This window comes from Hippoglossus hippoglossus, chromosome 17 (assembly GCF_009819705.1).
Source record: "Hippoglossus hippoglossus isolate fHipHip1 chromosome 17, fHipHip1.pri, whole genome shotgun sequence".
Taxonomy (NCBI): Eukaryota; Metazoa; Chordata; class Actinopteri; order Pleuronectiformes; family Pleuronectidae; genus Hippoglossus; species Hippoglossus hippoglossus.
In genome coordinates this window covers 4,855,524-4,875,539 of record NC_047167.1, presented here as the reverse complement: position 1 = coordinate 4,875,539, position 20,016 = coordinate 4,855,524, and the positions used below count along the sequence as shown (strand labels likewise).

General features: G+C 42.0%; 1 protein-coding gene across 6 annotated transcripts in view; it reads left to right on the top strand.

The window, feature by feature from the left end:
* Positions 1 to 14,600, top strand: part of ctnnd2b (catenin (cadherin-associated protein), delta 2b) — a 166,422-nt gene extending 151,822 nt beyond the window's left edge. For 4 of the 6 annotated variants that reach the window (XM_034613770.1, XM_034613771.1, XM_034613773.1 and 1 more), the window contains 6 exons: positions 459 to 714; positions 2,637 to 2,730; positions 2,876 to 3,002; positions 7,413 to 7,541; positions 9,557 to 9,633; positions 11,761 to 14,600. In XM_034613770.1, coding sequence (XP_034469661.1) covers positions 459 to 714; positions 2,637 to 2,730; positions 2,876 to 3,002; positions 7,413 to 7,541; positions 9,557 to 9,633; positions 11,761 to 12,024 — 947 coding nt within the window. In that variant the 3' untranslated portion in view covers positions 12,025 to 14,600. The remainder of the gene's footprint in view (positions 1 to 458; positions 715 to 2,636; positions 2,731 to 2,875; positions 3,003 to 7,412; positions 7,542 to 9,556; positions 9,634 to 11,760) is intronic. The other 2 variants (XM_034613774.1, XM_034613772.1) reach the window with 1 other exon arrangement.
* The last annotated feature ends 5,416 nt before the right edge of the window (positions 14,601 to 20,016 follow it).

Sequence of the window (20,016 nt, the reverse complement as noted above, 5' to 3'; positions counted from 1 at the left end):
CTGAATTCAGGGCTGCATCCTTTGGAGGATGCGGTCTACCTCCTCCACGAAGACCACTCCCACCATGGACCACGTAGACCGCGAATGATGAACTAATGCCAATCATGTTAAGGTCGTGATTGGCGTCACCAGCTCGTCCGACCCTTATTGCTGTTGCCAAGCAACAGAGCTGAAGTCCGACATGACGCGAAACCTTTAATGCCCCTTGTTTTTTTAACACGTGTACCGTTAGCTGTACGGTTAGGTGGATTTTCGAGAGTTGAGATTTAGTAGAAAATAGAACAAACAGATTTGCCACTCTGTTGTTAAGTAATAATTCAATCAGCTTCATAGGTAATTTTTTTCTCCACACTTTATTTCTGAACCTTCTCCTCCTTTCTTTTTTGAACAAACCTTTTAACCTATGTTACTCCACCGTACCCCCCCTCACTGACTCTGTCACTGACGCTTGCCCACAGGTAAATACGCCATGAGGGACCTGGTGCACCGTTTGCCTGGAGGCAGCAACAACAACAACAGCACCGGCGGTGGAGGAGGTGGCGGGGGCGCCAACAACAGCGGCCTGGTGGGGAAGACCATGTCGGACGACACCGTCACGGCTATCTGCTGCGCGCTGCATGAGGTCATCACCAAGAACATGGAGAACACCAAGGCTCTGAGGGACGCCGGCGGCATCGAGAAGCTCATCGGCATCGCCCGCAGCAAAGGAGACAAGTAAGCCGAGTGGGAAGATTTTGACAGATGGAAGAGCAGAGTGTGTAGAAGGAGGGTGAGAAGATAATGTTGTAGGTAGATCTTATTATGGGATAGCATTTTTCTTCATTTTGAAGAGAGAACAAGTTCTGAAATGACATCAGAGAGTGAAATTGACCCTCATTTGACCACATTTGTAAGATGCAACTAAAGGCTATATTACCAATCAACCTCAAAAGATGTGCAAACTGCAGGAGTCACAGCTTTATCTTGCCTTGTAGTTATAATCAAAAATAAATTCATCAGAGTTGCTGAATTCATGCAAAACAGATTTATCAGGATTTATAATAAAATTGATTCAGAATGCAACTACCAGAAGTTAAAAGGTTTGTAATCAAATATAATCATATTTCTAATCGCACAGATAATACAAAATAAATATCACACACCGTCGACATCCAATCAAACATAAAAGATACAAATCAACATCATCGTCGTGTTTTAAACGAACAGAATCTTGAGCAACATCTCAAAATCTAGAGCTGGACTGGAGATCATGTGCATTTGAATGTCTTCTCATGCAGAATATTGATTGCAGGATGCACATCTTTGCATATTAACACTACTCAGGCAGCATGTGTTCTATAAAGGATACATTTGGTTATTTACACCTAAAAAGCTGGTGGAAGAGGATGATGCATGGTGTATCCGGGATTTAAGAAAGAGATATTCAGGCTCGAATATAATGAAGGTCATTGGGTGAATCGGCCAAGAGGAGGATTTAAGCAAATAGGGGGAATTAAAAAAAAATGGGCTGGATCCTGCCTATGGTGGTGATAGAGTGGAGACATCATGCAGCACAGGGGCAGAGGTGAGGCAGGAGGGGGGTGGAGATAGATGTTTAGAGAGACCGAGTGCTTGTTTTAGAGCTGAGTCACCAGTCAGCAGAACAAAGTTAGTTCCTCTGTGGTTCTTTTCGCTCTCTGTTTCAGTGCATCTACCCTTTTTAATATTTGCTTTAACAGTTGACTGAAGAGTTAGACAGGAAACATAGGGACCGAGCTGGAGTGTTGACATATAACATAAGATGTGCAGCCAGTTTTAAATCAGGGACATTGCAATTACTTTGCATGGAACCATTTTAGCTTGCCTGTTTAAGAAATTTAACACAATTTTGATTGTTTACAGTCAATAGGAATGAAATGTATATTTTGTGTGTCTGTTATTTAATACATTTGATATGCCAAATTATATAAATTCCCATAGTCAAAAATAGGGAAACATAATACATACATTTCAATGGCATAATGTTTTATATAAGGAGATGCAGGTCTTAACCACATATCTACAGAAATGTATTTTCCACTTCCATCCAAAAGTTGCATCAAATAGGAATGTTAAATTAATTTCTGTTCTTGTTTAGAGGTGTTTTGAGAGAGACAGAAAACATAAATCCATGTCATTTCTTTTCTTTGAAAATGTTCCAGTTCTTCAAACAACATTTTTAAGTTCCCCCGCCTTTGCACCACTGCAAAGGCAGGATTTGCAATCACAGATTCGTAATAATAAAAATAACATTCACCGAAATTACTTGAATGGATAACGTTTAATTTCCAAGGTGCTGATAAGGCCACATGAGCCAATTAGACCTGTGACCATTAGTCAGCGGAGTCAAACCCTGAAGCAGGCAGAATAAAATATTGGACAATCAATCAATCAGCCAAGCAATTATGCAATTTGGGCCGAGAACAATTTGAGTGCCATATCTTCAGTTGTCTTTCCACTTTGGTGGTTGCAGTTATTAATGTTTTGTATTCAGGTTTAGAGTTGTGTGTCTTTTTCTTCATTATTATGCATTGGGATGTTTTTATAGATACAAAAAAGCACAAAACAAAGGACGGTCAAGCTTTATACTGTATGTGTTTTGTTTTTTCTCTCTGCTGAATTCCTAGACATAGTCCTAAAGTGGTGAAAGCAGCATCTCAAGTCCTGAACAGCATGTGGCAATACAGAGACCTCCGCAGCCTCTACAAAAAGGTACACATGGCTGAGTGTGTTCTGGCTGAATAAACACTGAAAATGTCATTTACGTCGATGTTTCAATGAATATTATTGAGTAATTACCAAACATACCATTGTGAGGCATGTAATGTCAAACACAGTCTCATCTATTCTCTCTCAGGATGGCTACTCTCAGTACCACTTTGTCGGCTCCTCCTCCACGATAGAAAGAGACAGACAGCGACCTTACTCTTCCTCCCGTACTCCGTCCATCTCTCCCGTACGGACCTCACCCAACAATCGATCAGGTGAGTCCACCGCCCCGCCTCTCCCTTTGTCCTCCATAATTCTTTCCATCAGTACAAACTACGCCAAGGCAGCTTAAGTCTTCTTTAACCTTCACACTGTGCTGGCTACTGATAAATGATTCAAGTAAAATCCTTGCACCTAAAACAGCTTCATGTCCTTGAGTTGTTGAAATCAGGGTTTGACGAATAGGAGTCTTACAAGGCCTCAGTATTTGTGAACCGATGACAACATCTTTTGTTGTTCGCAATTGATGTGTTCGACGTCCCTGTGCTTGTGCTCGTGTGTGTCGCTGTGAGGCGAGCGAGTGAGAGTAGTGAGGAAACAGGAGGGGGTGAACATGGGCAACTGTGGTGTAAAGAAAGATTTGGCCAATTCATAAAAGTATCAATTAGTATGTGGTGATCAGTGTTGATATGGTGACGGTGGCTACAAACAAATCGACGTATGGACACTAGAGTTAAAATACGCTAAAACTGTAGATGGTCAGAGACTTCAGCTGAGTAGGAAGACCTTCCAACTTGTACCAGGACACATTTTACATTGAAACAATGTGGTCACATGGGTCCTAGACCAACTGTGAATGTGGTTTGAGTGATCGGAACTCAGGTACATTCACACCTGTACTTAGCACTGACCGCTTGTAAAAGAATCTCTTAGGACAGATGTTCATACCCGGTCTGAGCGTTTTCTTTGATAACATTTTTTTACTAGCATTAATACAGGATGTGATATTCCAAGAAACATCAATAAAAGCTCTTTTCAGATGTGGAATATGTAAGATTTCTGGCATCATTGACGGCCTTATGTAAATATCTGAAGATAATCATTATTATTTGTCTCCTGGGGCACAAGAGGAAGTGGTAGTTGGACACGTAAATGAGGAAGAGGAGTCCAGTGACGGATGTTGAAGCTTTTTTTACACATGACACCTCACTTAATAACCATCTTGGGTATGAGAGTTGCTCCCTGCTGCTTCTCACAGTGAATCCTCGAATAAATCAGTTTAATAACTTAATGATTTATTCTGCTTACTTCATAGTAGCCAGCAGGGCTCAGGCTTTGAATGACAAGATGCTTTGAACGTGCTGAGCTGGATATTCAACATTTCATCCATGTAGTTGGCATGAATGAAAATTAAGTGTGGAGAGGAAGTGTTGCCATTCACAATTTTCAGTGTTTTTTTTAGATGATAATTTAATACATTTGTGACAGTGATCTTAATAGCAAGGTTGACATGATGTGCATTTAACTCTTCTCTGCATGTTTTACTTTGTGATGCCGAAGCCATTACATTAATCTGACCTAATCAAAATATGACAGGTCCACTGACGTTTAACATTTAAAATCAATGAAGGAGAATACATTTTTCAGGTTTGCTTTGACACAAAAGTCAGGAACAAGGAGATGTGTTCATTCCTACTTGTTGGGTCTACAGAGCTACTATCTGAGGTTGATGTGTTGTAGGCTTTAAAGAGCTTCTGAGATAAGATCATCAACCCATGTCAACACCTTTTATAATGGAACATAATTATATATATTTCAATAGATGAATAACTGAGTCCCTCTCACCAGAGCCACAGTAATATAATGCATAATTAATTCACAATGTTTTGTAGATAGCAGTTAAATCAAATCCTTTTTTCCACGTGGGTTTAATATTCTCTATATCAGTAACAAAGGTGTGGAGACAGTGACATGTGTAGTTTTGATACTTTATTTAAGAGTTGGCCTAAAGAAGAAAACGTTATAATGCCTAAAGAGAGGTTTTAGGGTAATCGTATAATTACTTCTTATTTTTCTCCCAGTTGAAAATATCCCTTGCACTAAGTATTCACAAAACATTTAGTCAACCTCCTTATTACCGTTTCAGGTGAAATTGGAAAAGCAATCCACAAGAAATGAAGAATGAGTGGATTGGTGTTGCCCTCAAGCTCTGTGAACACATTGCTCACTCACTGCTGCGTGAAAGACACTTAAATTAATTATGTGAGGCTCTTTCACTGTTTACTGGGCTGAACCTGACTTTAAGTTTAATAATACAGGTTTTCTTGCATGTTTGCTTGCAGGTTTGAGACGTACAGTAAATCTATGTGCATTTCTGCCTCTGGGCAGGATGCAGTAAAAACAATAACCTAACCCAAAAGTAAAACTTCCTCCTTATCATGTAACAAGATGCATGTCTGAAAGGGGTTTTAGTACCAGTTCTGTAATTAATATATTATCAAACGAGTTGGATCATTTCCATCATTATTTATGACACTGAATGGTCTTATACGTAAGAGACTACAGCCATGTTAGTGGCTCTTTGAGTGCCTTGACCTTGAACACAAGCATGTCATACGACCTAGCTAACATGTGTAATGTTTACCTTGTTCACAATCCTACATTTGCATTAACTCTTGTTAATTAGCTTAACACAAAGTACAGCTGAGGCACATGCGCAGATATTTGGCCATTAAAGCTAAAAATATGCAACCGATACATCTCACCCCCTCCATTGGCCTTCTCGTCAAAGCTACGCCACCAAAACACACTTTTCGCCCACCAACGTCTGGCTATCGTGTGGCGTATGTCTCTCCAGCTTGTGATGCACACTGGGAGCACAGGCAGGGTGTGAGCAGTTAGGCAGGTTGGTTAGTGACAGACAGGTCCGCCAGCCAATCGTTTCATCAAGTCTGAATGAAGTTATTGTTCGTGTTAATTATGTTATATGTATGCGAGTGATGACTTTTGCTATCGGGATACAGATTGTAAATCCATCAGAAAAAAATCCCTCAACCAAAGTTTTGACGTGATGAATTAAGATTCATCATCTTGAAGCCATGAAAGTATTTATTGCAATCCACCCAGTATTGAATTGTTGAGAGAATTCTCCAAAAGCCAAAAGTACCATCCGCCTGGTGACACTAGAAGAAAATTAATGGGATCGGTAAATCAATTTGGTTCATCCTCTGCTGACAACGAATGGGAATTCATTCAGTAGTTAGGATATTTCAGTCTGATGGAGCGTGTGGGCTGACCGCCGAGCCAACATTTCCTCCCTCAGAGCCATAAAGCTAGCGTGGCTAAAAGCCCACACTGGAGAGAAGTGGATTTATGACGCTGTCAGCTGACAGTGGCAAAATGATAAATGCTGTAGTTTGGAGGCTAATTTCACTTTTTTATTTTGTTTCTCAGTTTACAACTTGGAAAACAGTCACAGATGGTCCACCAAGCCATTTGTTGCATTTTACATTTTCTAATGGAAAAAAAAGTGTTCCTTTGTGTGTGAATAGTCCTCAGTGTACTTACAGCTGTTTGCTGCAGCGGCTGGCAAAGGATAATTGGCCGTGTAGGTGCACATATTACAATAAATGATATTAGCAGAGCATTAATGAGCGTATGGATCAATGCTGACTGTGTTATAATGTACAGGGAACCCGAGACAAAACAAAGAGACAGATGCAGCCTCACAAACAGGCTGGCGGGCTGCAGCTCCGATGTGAAGAGCTGTTGATAATGAGGAAATATTAGAGGAAATGTCACAGAACCATATGGCACTGATACAATAGTCTGGTTTTCCTCCAACATGGCTAACCAGATCTAACTCATTATCTGTACCACTGATCCCACCACCCTCATATATCATTTTTTACTCCCCCAACTGTGGGCGTGCTATATATTTCATGTATATTTGTCCCCGTTTGGTACCAGAGGATTTTTGCATGTATAATAACAACACAGGCAGGCCTTACTAATCCAGTGGGAGTTTAAGATGGAGAAAATACGTAGTAAATACAGGTGACGAGAGACCTGTGTGTAGTCAGGTGAGAAAGAGAAGACAGAGGCGAGATTAAAGCAGACGCAGGGAGGAGTGATGACTCAGTGTTTACCTCTTTCAAATCACACCCCAGTGAAAAAGATAAGGCTTTGTAAAGAATGGCGCACACACCCGCAGAGTCACAATACTGATGGTTGGAGGAAATAACACACGCAGCGAAGATTCAGGATGCTGCGCCTTTGTTGAGAGTGAGGCAGGTGAATACTTAGAAAGGTGCAATTTTCAAATCAGTCATGCTGATTTGAAAATTGCTGTTAAAGGACTGAATGCATGTCCTCCCCGTTTTCTAGTCGCCTCCTCGAGAATATGATGTGTTGGTGATTGTTTGAAGCAGGTTAAGGATATTGTGTTTGTGTGTGTGTGTGTGTGTGTGTGTGTGTGTGTGTGTGTGCGCGTGTGTGTGTGTGTGTGTGTGTGTGTGTGTGTGTGTGTGTGTGTGTGTGTGTGTGTGTGTGTGTGTGTGTGTGCGTGTGTGTGCGTGCGGTCTAGGTATTACTCATTGTAAGGACCTAAATCTGTTTACAGTTTACAGTGACTCGTCTGCCTTATGTCTCCCTTACTACGTGTGTGTGTGTTTGTGTGTGTGCAGCAAGCGCGCCCGCTTCCCCCAGGGAGATGATGGTGATGAAGGAGAGGAAGGCAGACTATGAGACGACTGGCAATGCCAGTTACCATGGCAACAAGGGCGAGCACACATCCCGGAAGGATGCCATGACGAGTAGGAATTCCACGCTGCATGTCTGACACCAAATTACACGCTCACATGAATCTTATGTTTTCTGCTGAGTCGATCGCTTTGGAATAAATTACAACAAAATCTAAACACAGGTTTTACAAACATTAAATAATGCGAAGAGGTTTCGGGGAATAAGCTAATTTGTTTTCTTGGATCGTCGCTGTTTAACGCTCACCGCCCCACATGCAAATGTTCTGGTCTGCAGGGGCACCGTCGCTGTATCCTGGGTTTAGAAATAAATAAGACAAGCCAGAGTGTGAATAGTAAAATGACGATGGGTGCAGCCACTGTTCTTCCGCTCTGACACAGCCGTGTGAGGACAGGTCTGGCTATGTGAGCCTGTATCTGTACAGCAACACTGGTTCTGATGCTGGAGGCAGGAGACACTTAGCTTAGGTGGAATCAGGTGAAAGCAGCTAGTCTGGCTCTGTCCAAATAAAATACAACCTGCCAGCACATCCTGAACTCATTAATCAACATTTTGTTTCTCATTAGTTATATTTCATAGAGAAGACAAAGTGTAGAAACAAGTGGATTTCCTGGCAGGTTCGCTGTTTACTCTGATTAATTAAACACAACTTCTCCCGTTCACTATTCAGATTTTGCATTGGTTAATCAAATGAGTTACAAACAAGCTAAAGTGTGTCATGAGTGTTATGGAAGTTTCCTGGAAGCTGGTGAAAGGAGAACTCAGGCAGCAGCTGATCTCTTATGCAGAAGATTCTAATGTAGACTTGATTCATCAAGGAGACCAGAAGTTGGAACAATAAACAAACGCTAACACAGAAACATGAGCAATTTTCACCCCCCCCCCCCAAGTGTGAAGATGTCTCCCACAGCATCCCCATATATCTCCCTCTACTTGCGTCACCCATTTCAACAGCACATCCATGAATGTCTAGAATTGCTGTCCTCTCTAAGTTACATGTAGATGTTCACATCCTATTGGATAGTTAAGTCTAAAGTATGTATACCTAAATCACATTGTGTCCTTACGTCTTGCCACTGGTGAAATACGCAAAAGAGTTGAAGGTGATGTCTCTCTGTCTGGAGCATCTGAGTTAGATATGAACGTCCCTCAACGTAGACACAACAATGTACTGTTGGTTGGCCCTTCATCTATAACCTGACCTTGGGTACTGCTTAAAGAGAGACGGGAGTATCTGTGGAATTATATAGGCACTATTCTCCTGTACAGATATTATGTGTAATATACAATATATATAATATATAGTGACATGTACAGTAATGTGTGAGGATGTTAAAAAATTCCTCAACAATGAGCTATAAAGGAGACGATAGATCGATTTTTGTAATGTTTGTCCAGACCCAGACTAGCTATTTCCTCCAACTAGCTGCTGGTGGTAGAATGAGAGAAGTGTCAGTTTTCTCTGTCAGAAAACAAATGTGTTTCCAAAACTCTTGCTTCAAAGTTCACTTTTATCAGTGAAATGAATCAACAGTAAATACTTGTCTCTAGAGGAAGTCTACTTTTTCTACGATCAATTGTTTAAAGTAGAACAAACAAACAAACATGTTTGAAACCAGCTATCACCTGATCATGTTATTGACTACGCCATCACACATGTAGGTCAGTGTTTGCCTCATGGTTTCAGTTAAACATCCACAGAGAATCAATTGTGTGTGATCAGAGATCCCTCGCTAATGAAGGACGGATAGGGAGTGTTGATGCTGGCAACATAAATAAAGTCCATTATAATGGGACATTTGGATCAATACGCTGCTTTAATGCTGCTTCTGTGGAGGTTTCAGTGTTTCGTTGTGTTAATCCTTGTAGACATTTTAATGCACTCAACTCACAATGCTGGAAACAATGAATCCAAAGCTCTCCTTAATTATCATTAATCATTATTTCTTTTGTTATTCTTCTACTGAAAAATGTGTAGCAGCAGGTACAACACTGAGAGTCTAACCACTCGTGTGCTTTTACATCTGAATCAGTTGTTCATCTAACGTCGTCCTCGCTGTCTCTGCAGGTCAAATCTCTGGTGGCTCTTCAACACTACACAGAGGAGCGTACGTGTCACCTACTGATGACCTGAAGTATAATCAGGTAATAATCAAATTTCAAGTTTATTTATGTCATTCCAGGCATATCTGTAAAACATACAGTGGAACAAAAATTGTGTTTCTCAGGGCTTAATGTTCACAAACAAACAAAAAAGCAGCAGTTTTAGAAACTGGTGCTTTATGCCATTCGCTAAGTGTGTACTCGCTGCCATGTCACAGACTCAGATCAAATATCCAACCTGCTTGAAATCTAGACCTGGGTGCCGTGATGCACCCCCTGATTTTTTACTCTGCATATGTGTGATATCAGGGAAACTCAAGCGGTAACCATCCATGTGGAGGACAGGGTAACACAAGCTCAGTGCAGCTTTTATTACCTGCATCAGAATGTCTGTCGGGTTGGGCTCAGGCTTGGATAGTCTTCCCCCGAGCCGCACTCTATTCTTTACAACTGTGATGTCCACTGACGTTGCACCTGCTCCAGCTTGATGTGTCGTTTTATGAGCAGGATGAAACAGAAGAGCAGGAGAATCTGTCAAACTCACCGTTTAATTTCTTGTGTTTTCATGATTAAATGTAGTTTGGGGAGCAGTTGAAAGTTGAAAGTTCTTGTAGTGTGTTTCCCTCTGTCGCCCGTTAGTCATATAGTACGATTTCATAACGAGTGCAAGACTCCCGATCATGAGAAAGAAGGTCTTGTGGTGTAAACTTTGCTTCAGTGATTACATAACAACTTGTGAGGTGTGCCAGGTTCTCTGAGGGAGAGACATCTGAACACCCACAGCACTGACGGACTAGAGGAAGCTTCTTGCCCTCTTCTTTGCATCTATCTCTTGATGAAGCCCCATTCACCTCTTTATGACTCATAAACGATAAGAGAAGGAACTGCTGTACAGGAACCTCACAGGATGTCTAGTAGAGATTAAATACCACAGTGAGACTTAAAGGTCTGATATGTATTGTATGGGTTTTAATAGTGATGCCATAAAGATACTATTAAGTCTACAAAGGTCACTATAAACCTGTAAACTATGAACCTGTATAGAGCCCCATTTAAACATGATTGGAACACAGTGGTGTTTCTCAGGGTCTGATGTTGGGTTCTATTTTCTTGTTTTTCATGTTGCCTATCACAGAGTTTGGAGACAACACTTTCACAGCAGTTTATTTGACACTCATGTCGCTCTCTGGTCAGCCAGACATCTTGTTGTAAAGCAAAATGTATTGTCGTAAAGACACAGGTTTCACAACAACCTATTTTTGAAAATAAATCGTCTGATAAATATTAATCAGCTTTTTTTAAATTGTTATCAATCAGTGAAACACCTTTTCTAAACACTGTCAAAAACTAATTAAGTATTGACACAGTGTCCCAGAGATTAAGATTAAATATTAAAACTGTTTTAATACCCTGTAGGTAGGTATTTCTTTTCCTATCGCAGAAGACAGAGAAAAACATTCAGCTCCAATAAACAACACAGACGTCTGATTTAGGTTGCACTAGACATCTGGTATAAAACAAGCAAACAACAAGCAGCCTTGTCCAGAATAACTGGACAGAAGCAGTCTGGTTCAGTACAGGCTGGGTTTTAGTCTTAACTGTGGGCCTGTGCTGAACTCGGTGACGAGTAGTGTAAGGTGTTACAGGTTTTTATTCAGTAATTATAGTCCAGTTTGTAATTCCACTAATGACACATTTGCTTGCTGTTTGTTGGACAGCAGATAAACTGGTGGTGGAGCCTGACAGAGGAAGGTGGGGGGAAGTGGTTTAAGATATATGGCTCCTGGTAACTTGTTGTAAAGTGTGTTTAGCTAGCTTGCTAATGTTAGCCACTCACACGCTTATATTCAGATTTATACAGAGAGGAAGTGTAGCCACACAGCTGAAGTTTGGACTTTCTAGAGAGCTGTGTGCTATGCTAACGTTAACTGCTGGACAGTCTTTATTCCTCATGTGTAAAGAGTAAATTATTCTACATTTCAAGTAACTTTCTCTCTGATTATTCCTAAAAGCTCAAATCGATTGTAATATCGATCTTTGGTTGTAATATTGTCTCTATGAGAACGTATTAAACTTCTGTAGCATGTTGAGCAAATGAAATGGACCTGACCTCATGAGGGTTTAGTGTCTTGCTTCTTTCTCAGTTGTGATTTTTGCTGTGTTTTGCAGGTCTCTTGTCAAGGCTTGCCGTCAGAGCCCTACCCTCCGTTCCAAAACCCCCCGCCGCCCGACAGCGGCAGCTACGAGGACCAGGCCTTCTACGAGAACCAGGTTCACGTGGGAGGGCGCCCTCCGCAGGGTGAACTCAACATGCACCTGCAGGGCCTCAAGTCCACTGGCAACTATGTAGACTTCTACTCAGCCTCGCGGCCCTACAGTGAGCTCAACTACGAGACCAGCCACTATCCAGCCTCACCAGACTCCTGGGTGTGAGGGGGGAGGAGGAGGAGGAGGGGGAGAGAATGGAGGAAGGGAAAAAGGACAGTGAATGAGTTTAAAAAGATGGAGGAAACAAGATAAGAGGACAGTCCCTTCTTCCCCATCCTCCTCCATAGCTCCTGAGTAGCATCATACAGTAGGCAGCAGGACGACAGAGGAGGAGGATGGAGCACAAGAAAGGAGACGCGAGGAGAAAATATGGGACATTGCTCTTTTCAGACGGGGGAGGGAGAGGGGCACAAAGGAGGACCAGAGGCAAACGGAGGAGCGGCCATGCATGTGCATGCACACCACCAACAAAAACCGACGGACACATTTTCTCTCTGTGTTTAGTTTGTGATCAACAACTGCTGGAGAAGGTTGAGCGGACAGAAAGACCTCATGCACCTGAAGGCCTCTGGATACGGCACGTAAAAGAGATGGACGCGGTGAGAGAGAGAATGAAGGAAGAGCGTAAAAGGAGAAGTGGGAAATACTGTAGTATTGAGATGAAGAAGGACGATGGAAGAGAGAAACAGACGAGGGGACTCAGGGATGGACGGTTTTGGATCGTGTGTGGGATGTGGGAGAAAGCTGTAAATATGTGGTATAGCAACATGGCTTTTAGTAATGTGAAGCACAAGAGGCAGAGCTGTAGGACATGTAGAACGTCTGTCACACAAACATTTCTTTCTTCTATGGCTTCAGTGTGATGTTTCCTCCTCTGGGCAAAGAACGCTTCTGGACTTTGTCATTTGAACAGGTTTTTTTCTTTTCGTTGTGTTTCTACTTTTTTAATTCTGGATTCTGGTTGTATAGTATTTGATGTACATTGTACATTTACCAAGATGCATTGTGTTCTGTACATTGCACTATTTTCTGTGTCATGTCAGGCCTTTCGCCACCGGGTCAACCTCACTTCCCTCACCTACTACCCACACACATACACCCAGTGCACTCGGACTGTCTGAACTCACATCACAGCTACAGACTGATGTCAACCCATAAAACGCTGAATATGAGTTAGGCCATGAAGCATCATTTCTGGTAGGTAGGTCCCAGTGCTCCTCTTACTGCCCTGCAGATAGTTTTCACAGAGTAGAACAGCTGCCAAACACCTGAAGAGTAGCTCAAACTGTTTCCTCGACAAACTCATGTTTTTAAGGCTGTCTTTGGGTTTTTTCCAACATTAACGCCTCAAATCCCCCATTTTTTGTTCCCATGAGCCGTTCCTTCGAGCAAACTCTGCTCCTCGTGTATATAACCGTGCCAAACATGGGTTATTCCCCCCTCGGCTAAGGGGGAGGAGGTAATGGGTCGAGTTAAAAGGGTCCAAGTTCTGCTGAAGCTTTTAGCGGAACATCCTCACGGTTCTAACAATGCCAGTTTGTAAATGCTTTGGTTTTTCTAAACTGTGTTTTACTGGGATGAAAATTGTCTCACCAATGCACCAGGAACGGGGGGAAAAATTCAAATGAAAACTAAAAAACTAAAAAAACCGAAGGGAGAGAAAAAAAGAAAGAAGATAACCATAGAGGGACTGTGACCGGACGGAACCTCGCTTCCTCCAAAGTTGTACAAATTAGTTGATTTCTGTGTTGTAAAATAATCAATGTTTGAAGTACAAAAAAAAACTTTTCTGAGAGATGGGTGGCCATTCTAACTTCATGGTAGACAAAACTGTTAATAGAGTCTGGATATATATTATATAAATATAAATATATACTTTTTATGTGCAGACGTGGATGTCACTTATAGCAGCAACATTATGGTAAAATACTTGTAAGAAAAAAAAAATTTACAGCAACATGTAGGAATTTCGTTCACATTTTGTTTCCTGGTCAAAACACTAAATTGTCGACTTTGTGTAGTAATGTTGTTGCTATGTGGAGTAGAGTAGACCAGGGCCCAGGGATCCACGTTGTCACTGAAGCAGTCCAACAAGGTGCTATGTCCGCCAGAAGTATTTACAACAAGTAAATACATGTTGTCAAATCCTAACTATTGAGGTTCTTCTTTTTACACGTCACAGGTGACCGTTTGAAATCACATCACAGAAAACCTTCACGGTTGTTTCCTCTTGAAAGTGTGTTTCCCGTGCATGAAACTCCCTATTCTGATCAATTGGTATCATTATGCTGAAGAGTGAAAATCTGCATCCATGAACGCATGAGTGTTTGTTGTCAGTAAATCTGAAAGTTAATGGTTTCTGTATTTTTTTGTAAGTGAGAAAGGCTAAATTGTAAAAAAGTGACAACAGACCCTGGTTTTCTTTACCCACTGCTGTTTAGAAGTCTTCTTCTGATGCTTAAAAACCACTCATGATGCAACTGTCCCCACTGAAACACTGGATGAAGAGCAGACGTGCTGTATTTGTTAGTGAGCATCTGGAAACTGACAACGTTGTGTATGTCCTTGTGATCCTTAGGCAGAAAAACCTGACTGTAAGACCTGTATGAAGATATAACATTGGTAAACTTTTTTTTGTTGCTAGACCAAACGTGTTTTAAAAAGAGAATTGTGAACCTTTCTATTGCCTCAAACAGATTGCAACTGCTCCAAAAAATATAAACGGACCATCGAAGAACCTCTGACTGTGAGAGTCGTTTGTTCTCTTGTCCTGAATTTGTTTTTGTTGTTGTTGGTGTTGTTGTTTTGAGAAAAGTGCTCATCAGTCATCAAAGATCAGTTAACTGATAGAGACGTATGAAAATTTTATCAAAGCGAAAAACTGTCTTTTTTATTCATTTGTTTTTCAGAAATCAACTCAGATGCAATCAGGAGCACTTTCATTTTTACTGTGGGGTTTGTCTTGTGAATAAACAAGGTTAGATTCCTTATTACTTGCAAAAACACAGTGTATGTGCCCTTCAGGTCTGACAAACATGTTGTGTGGACTTCATTCCTCAGAAAACATTTGCAAAGGGGATTTAAAAAGTATTTTAGATCCAGCATTGTTTCTGTCCATGTTTCTTGGCTTGACTTGTTCTTCCCCACCTTTGTAGGAGCGTGGCAGCATAACTGGCTTGATCAGTGGAGTTTCTATGTGTCATCCTCATGTGTGATCTCATGCAAGAGGCAAAAAAAGAAAACGATTCCATACGCAGTATTGTAGCCCTTCGGATTTAGAAATGATTGAAATGTGATTTTTTTTTTAGGGAAGCAATATAAACTAAAAGGATGTTCAGAGAGCACAAACCTCCTCCAAGACTTGAGCCCACGTTACAGAAAGTGAATCAAAAACCTCCACTTGTTTATCCAGCTCTGCTCCGAGATTTCATGGGTTCTTCTTTTACTCATACCCCACCCTTACGTTTGAAGAAAATCAGTTCAGTAGTTTTGGAGTAATCCTGCTGACTGACAACAGACAGGAAGGAAAACATAACCTTAATGTAACAATGTGCTAAAAAGGTAATTAGGCAACATGTCTTTATATACTTCACATTGAGAATAAAGCAACACGTCTAACAAGAGGAGACACGTTACAACAGACACATGATGGAAAACAAGCATCACCTGCACCTGTGAATACATTTGTAAAGGATTTTAGAAACACGCCATCGGGAACTGCTGCAGGGGCCCGGGTCTCTGGGGGCCCTGGAGACCTGTGTGTTCTCTGCCTTTAGGGCGTTTGTTTTCTGACAAATTTGTGTTGGAATTTAAACCAGTACAGTATCAACTGGTTCCTCCATTATTATATGATCATGAAGCTTTGTCCCATACAGTCACCTTGTGTCAAAATCAAGTTCTAGTACCTTCATTGTTTCAGTTTATGTCTGGCTCAGCAGGTACCTTTTTAAGTAAACAACAAATAGCCACAAAGTAAATGGGTCCTGGTTGTGTTCCAGTTTAGAAACACTGGTGGATTTGCTCTGTGTGTGGAGTATAATGAAGCGGACATCTGCAGTGTACCATGCACCCACCTCGAGCTTGAAGGCATCACAGGCCTAAATGGCGTCTCCTGGAGACCCCATGTGAACGCGTTCACCCCAGACCCTCCAGCCTGATGAGATCAGCCAGTGATGCTGTGTACAGAGGGCAAAAAACTGGACTCACTGTCAAGACCAAACACTGATAGACAAGACCAGTGAAGGAGACTGACACAAGTCTGAGTCCAAAATAAGAAAACAACGGCAAAAACTCTGAGACTTATTAAGTCTATAGATGGGACCCAGTTGGACCAGTCCTGTTTATTCTCTTAATAATACACTCCCTTAAATACACTGGCATTCAGCTTTAATACCTGGTTGTTAGGGTTTTGTTACAGTGATAACTTGTGAGAAATGATTTGTTCTTATGGTTAAAACAATCTCCAGCTGGTTTTACACCACAGACAGCAGGACACAAATAAAACCATGTCTTCAGATGTTTAAAGCCGGGTTTGATCACAGATGTTCTGTTGCTTTGTATAATGCATCAGTGTGAAACATCCGATAGTGGAGGAGAGGCCGTGGCCCATTTTTTAAATCATGAGATGTGAAGATGAGTTTGATTCTCATGAAGAAGAAATATCTGCAGCAGCTTCACAAGAGAAGAGACGAGAGGAGGAAGAAAAGAGGATCGGTCCTTTCTAAATGTAACTATGTCTGAACGTGTTCCTGCACAAGCTTATGAGCATGTGTGTGTGTTTCAACTACATGTAAGGGACATGAGTGCCCTCTGGTGGTCATTCGAGCAGCTGCAGCACAGGTCAGGGTGGCAGCCATTTTAGTCTCTGAGGCCTGTTCTGTTGAGCTGCTCGCTGCAGATTCATCACCACACCATGGGCACAGATTTCTATCAGTGAGAGCCGGGGTCGGGTCACAGTGATTTTCATTACTCGTGCACAGTCGGAGCGCGGAACAAAGCACGGCCGAGGTGTCAGTCACAGCTCCGGTGATGAGAGGCGGGTTAAAGTGCATCTTTCTTCCTTATCTCGGCCACAAACACCTCAGATGTTCATACAGTTAAAAACACACACTGCTGCAGAGTCCAGAGGCCGGGCGGATAAATTCCACCTGGAGCTGCCTTCACACAAGCTCTGCTGATAAATAATAAATAAAGTTTGGGAAATCTTCCACCTCATCATATCTTATCTGACCAGCCACACTTTATAAAACAAGTTCCTTTAGTTTATGATTCGTGGATGATTTTCACAGATTTCTTATGGTTGACAGGTTTTTCGTTATGTTTCTTTCTGTGCCCAGAGAATCCTGCAGTGACTCTGAGGTTTGACAGTGTGAACACAAATGGAGCGACGCCTGCGAGCTAGTTCCAGGCAGCCAACTGGAGCTGCGCTGCTCCAATCATGTGACCTACATCATGTGACAGACCTCACTCTCCACAACCATCTATAATACACACCCACTTTTATCAGGTGGTCTATTTAAGCAGAGAGAAATTTCCCATCATCCCCTTTGCTCGCACTGCTGCTGCAGTATTACTACCAGTTGCTTCAGCCCCTCCACCACCCCAGCATCCACCTGTAGGCTCCGACGGGGGGGGGGGGGGGGGGGGGGTTACAAGTATTTGCTCATCACTCCCATCATTCCTGTGTAATCATATGAGGGAGTGATTAAGTTGGAGCCTAGACGCCAAACACTAAACCTGTTATACTGCTGCAATAAACGTTTGAACATGAGTTGTCTGACTGAACTCCACTGAACCTCTTCTAGACATCTTCTCCCTGCAAAGAATCATAAGGCAGATCTAGAGGTGGCTGTGGCTCAAGAGGTAGAGGGTTGTCCACCAAGGTTGGTAGTTCGACCCCCAGCTCCTCCTTACCAACGTATCCTTTTTGTCTGACTCGTTATTTTGAGCATCTTTTAGGGTAATCATATGTACAGCCAAAAAAATACAGTTGACATTATTTTAGAATGTGAAACACGTGCAGCAGTGGTGGGATCATGTGTTCAGCCTCGAACAGTGTCTGCAGTAAGTCTCCTACTGGACGGTAAGACAGGTATCAGCGTCTTCATCATCTCCTCTCCTGTCCTGGTTCATTGTGTCAGGATGTGGCAGAACGTCTCCCTCCTCTCTCCTGGCAGCTGTTTAGTTCTTTTCCTGTGTCTCTTCTGAGTTTGTTTTCCAGGGCGTGGCTATCGGCCACACCCCTCCTCATTATCAAGCACATGTGAGGTCAATCTGGTTCATCACCACACCGGATTCCTGTGGCTTTTTTGAATTTTTGCTGTGCTCAGGTTACCGATCCAGTCCCTCTGTTCGTCTGCCGCACCCTGGAAATCAGAATCTTTTGCATTTGTACGACTCAGCTGGAAATCCTGTATTTGGTCACCTGAAGTTTTGTTTACCTGTCCCCTCCATCACCAGTTTTGTTGCACATTTTTTACAATAAACTGTACCGTGTCACTTTTTGCTCCGTGTCTGAGTCCGAGTTCTGCATCTTGGCTCCTGAAATCCAGTTAATTCTAACAGAGGGTCTCAGCTGGACAGTGAGACGAGGCTGTTTACAGAGACGTCAGTGAGAAAACCAACCTGCAGCTGTATCAGTGAGGGGAACAGAAAAGAGAGGGGGATGTATCCACTCTCCTCAGTGGAAACGACTCCCTATGCACCAGCAGCTCTGTCTGGTCCAGACCAGCTCAGTCTGACACAAACAGGTCAGAGCTCATACATCCCTGTGGTGGTTTTCTGCCTCTAATTTGGGTCTTATGAAAGCCAGAGATATAGAATATTGACGGGGTATTAAGTATTTGGGGGTTTGCTGCCTCACAGCACCAAATGAATCAGCTCAATGAAGGGCTCATATCCTCAGTCATTTATTTGATGTCTTTTCCCGGAGTCTGCAGCTTCATAAAGTCGAAGCTTAAAGACGACCTGAAGGGAGGGAGAGAGGAGCGGACAAGTTTGCAAACATTTCCCTGTACGTTGCCACTATTGAGGGCAAAAAAACGTATAATTTTTATGGAGATTTTCATAATAAATGTAAAACCTTTCATATTTTTCTCATTTATTTTGTGCTGTAATTATATTTTGAGAAAAGCATCTGAATCTTATAACAGCCCTCCTCAGGGGTTTTTTCACGACTGACATTAATGACATTATGATGCAGAACACAGACACATGCTGGTCCTGTGTTCACAGAGCAGGACGTGGATGCAGTACACGACAGCAGCACCGAAAGTGAACTATCTGTGTGATTATTTAGGAAGTCAGCAAGTCACCCCTAAGCTGTTTATTTTTGGCTCTGCTTTTCAAATTCTCCACAAAGCCTTTACAAAGCCTGTGTGATCTGACTCCTCAGCTCAGCTCAGCTGGGGAAGAAGCCCTTCCCTCCGTGCACATACCTGTTGTGCTATGTATCAGTGTTAAACGGCTTCCTGGCTTTGTGCTGCATGCTCAGCGATCCTTTCCTGTGGCACTCTGCTGCAGCAGCCTCTCACAAATCTTCATTTGGTCACGCTGTCGCAGCTCCTCTCTCCGTCCCGCTGAAATCCCTCAGACTGGCTGACACCCTGCTGCCTGTCTGAGCCCCAATTCTGTCCCTTTAATATTCATTTGCTGTCTAAGTCCACTTTGTTCAACCTTTTATATCTTATTCAGTGCAGGTCCTTCACTAGAGCTTTTTAACTTAGTTTGGCCTCTTGTCTTGTTGCAGTTTTTGGTTTTCCCTCAGTATTTAACTCTGAATCTTGAAAATAAGGATTTCTATACACATTATATAAAGATAAAAACTATAAAAACAATGACAGATAACATTTTTCATCGATGTTGCTGATTTACGTGTACAGCTAGTCACAAAGATGCAGATGCCAAAAATATCTGAAGAAATATTTGAAGAAACATATTGGTTTTCTACCAGAAATCTGTGATCTTGCAGTACAACATCCATTTTGGATGCAGACTACAGCCTTATTAAACTTATTTAAAACTTGTTTTATGGCTCTGTGAATCAATCAATCAATCATTTTTTTTGTATAGCACATATTCAAAAATCACAATTTGTCTCATAGGACTTAATAAGGTGTGACATCCCCTGACCTTAACCCTCAACAAGAGTGAGAAAAA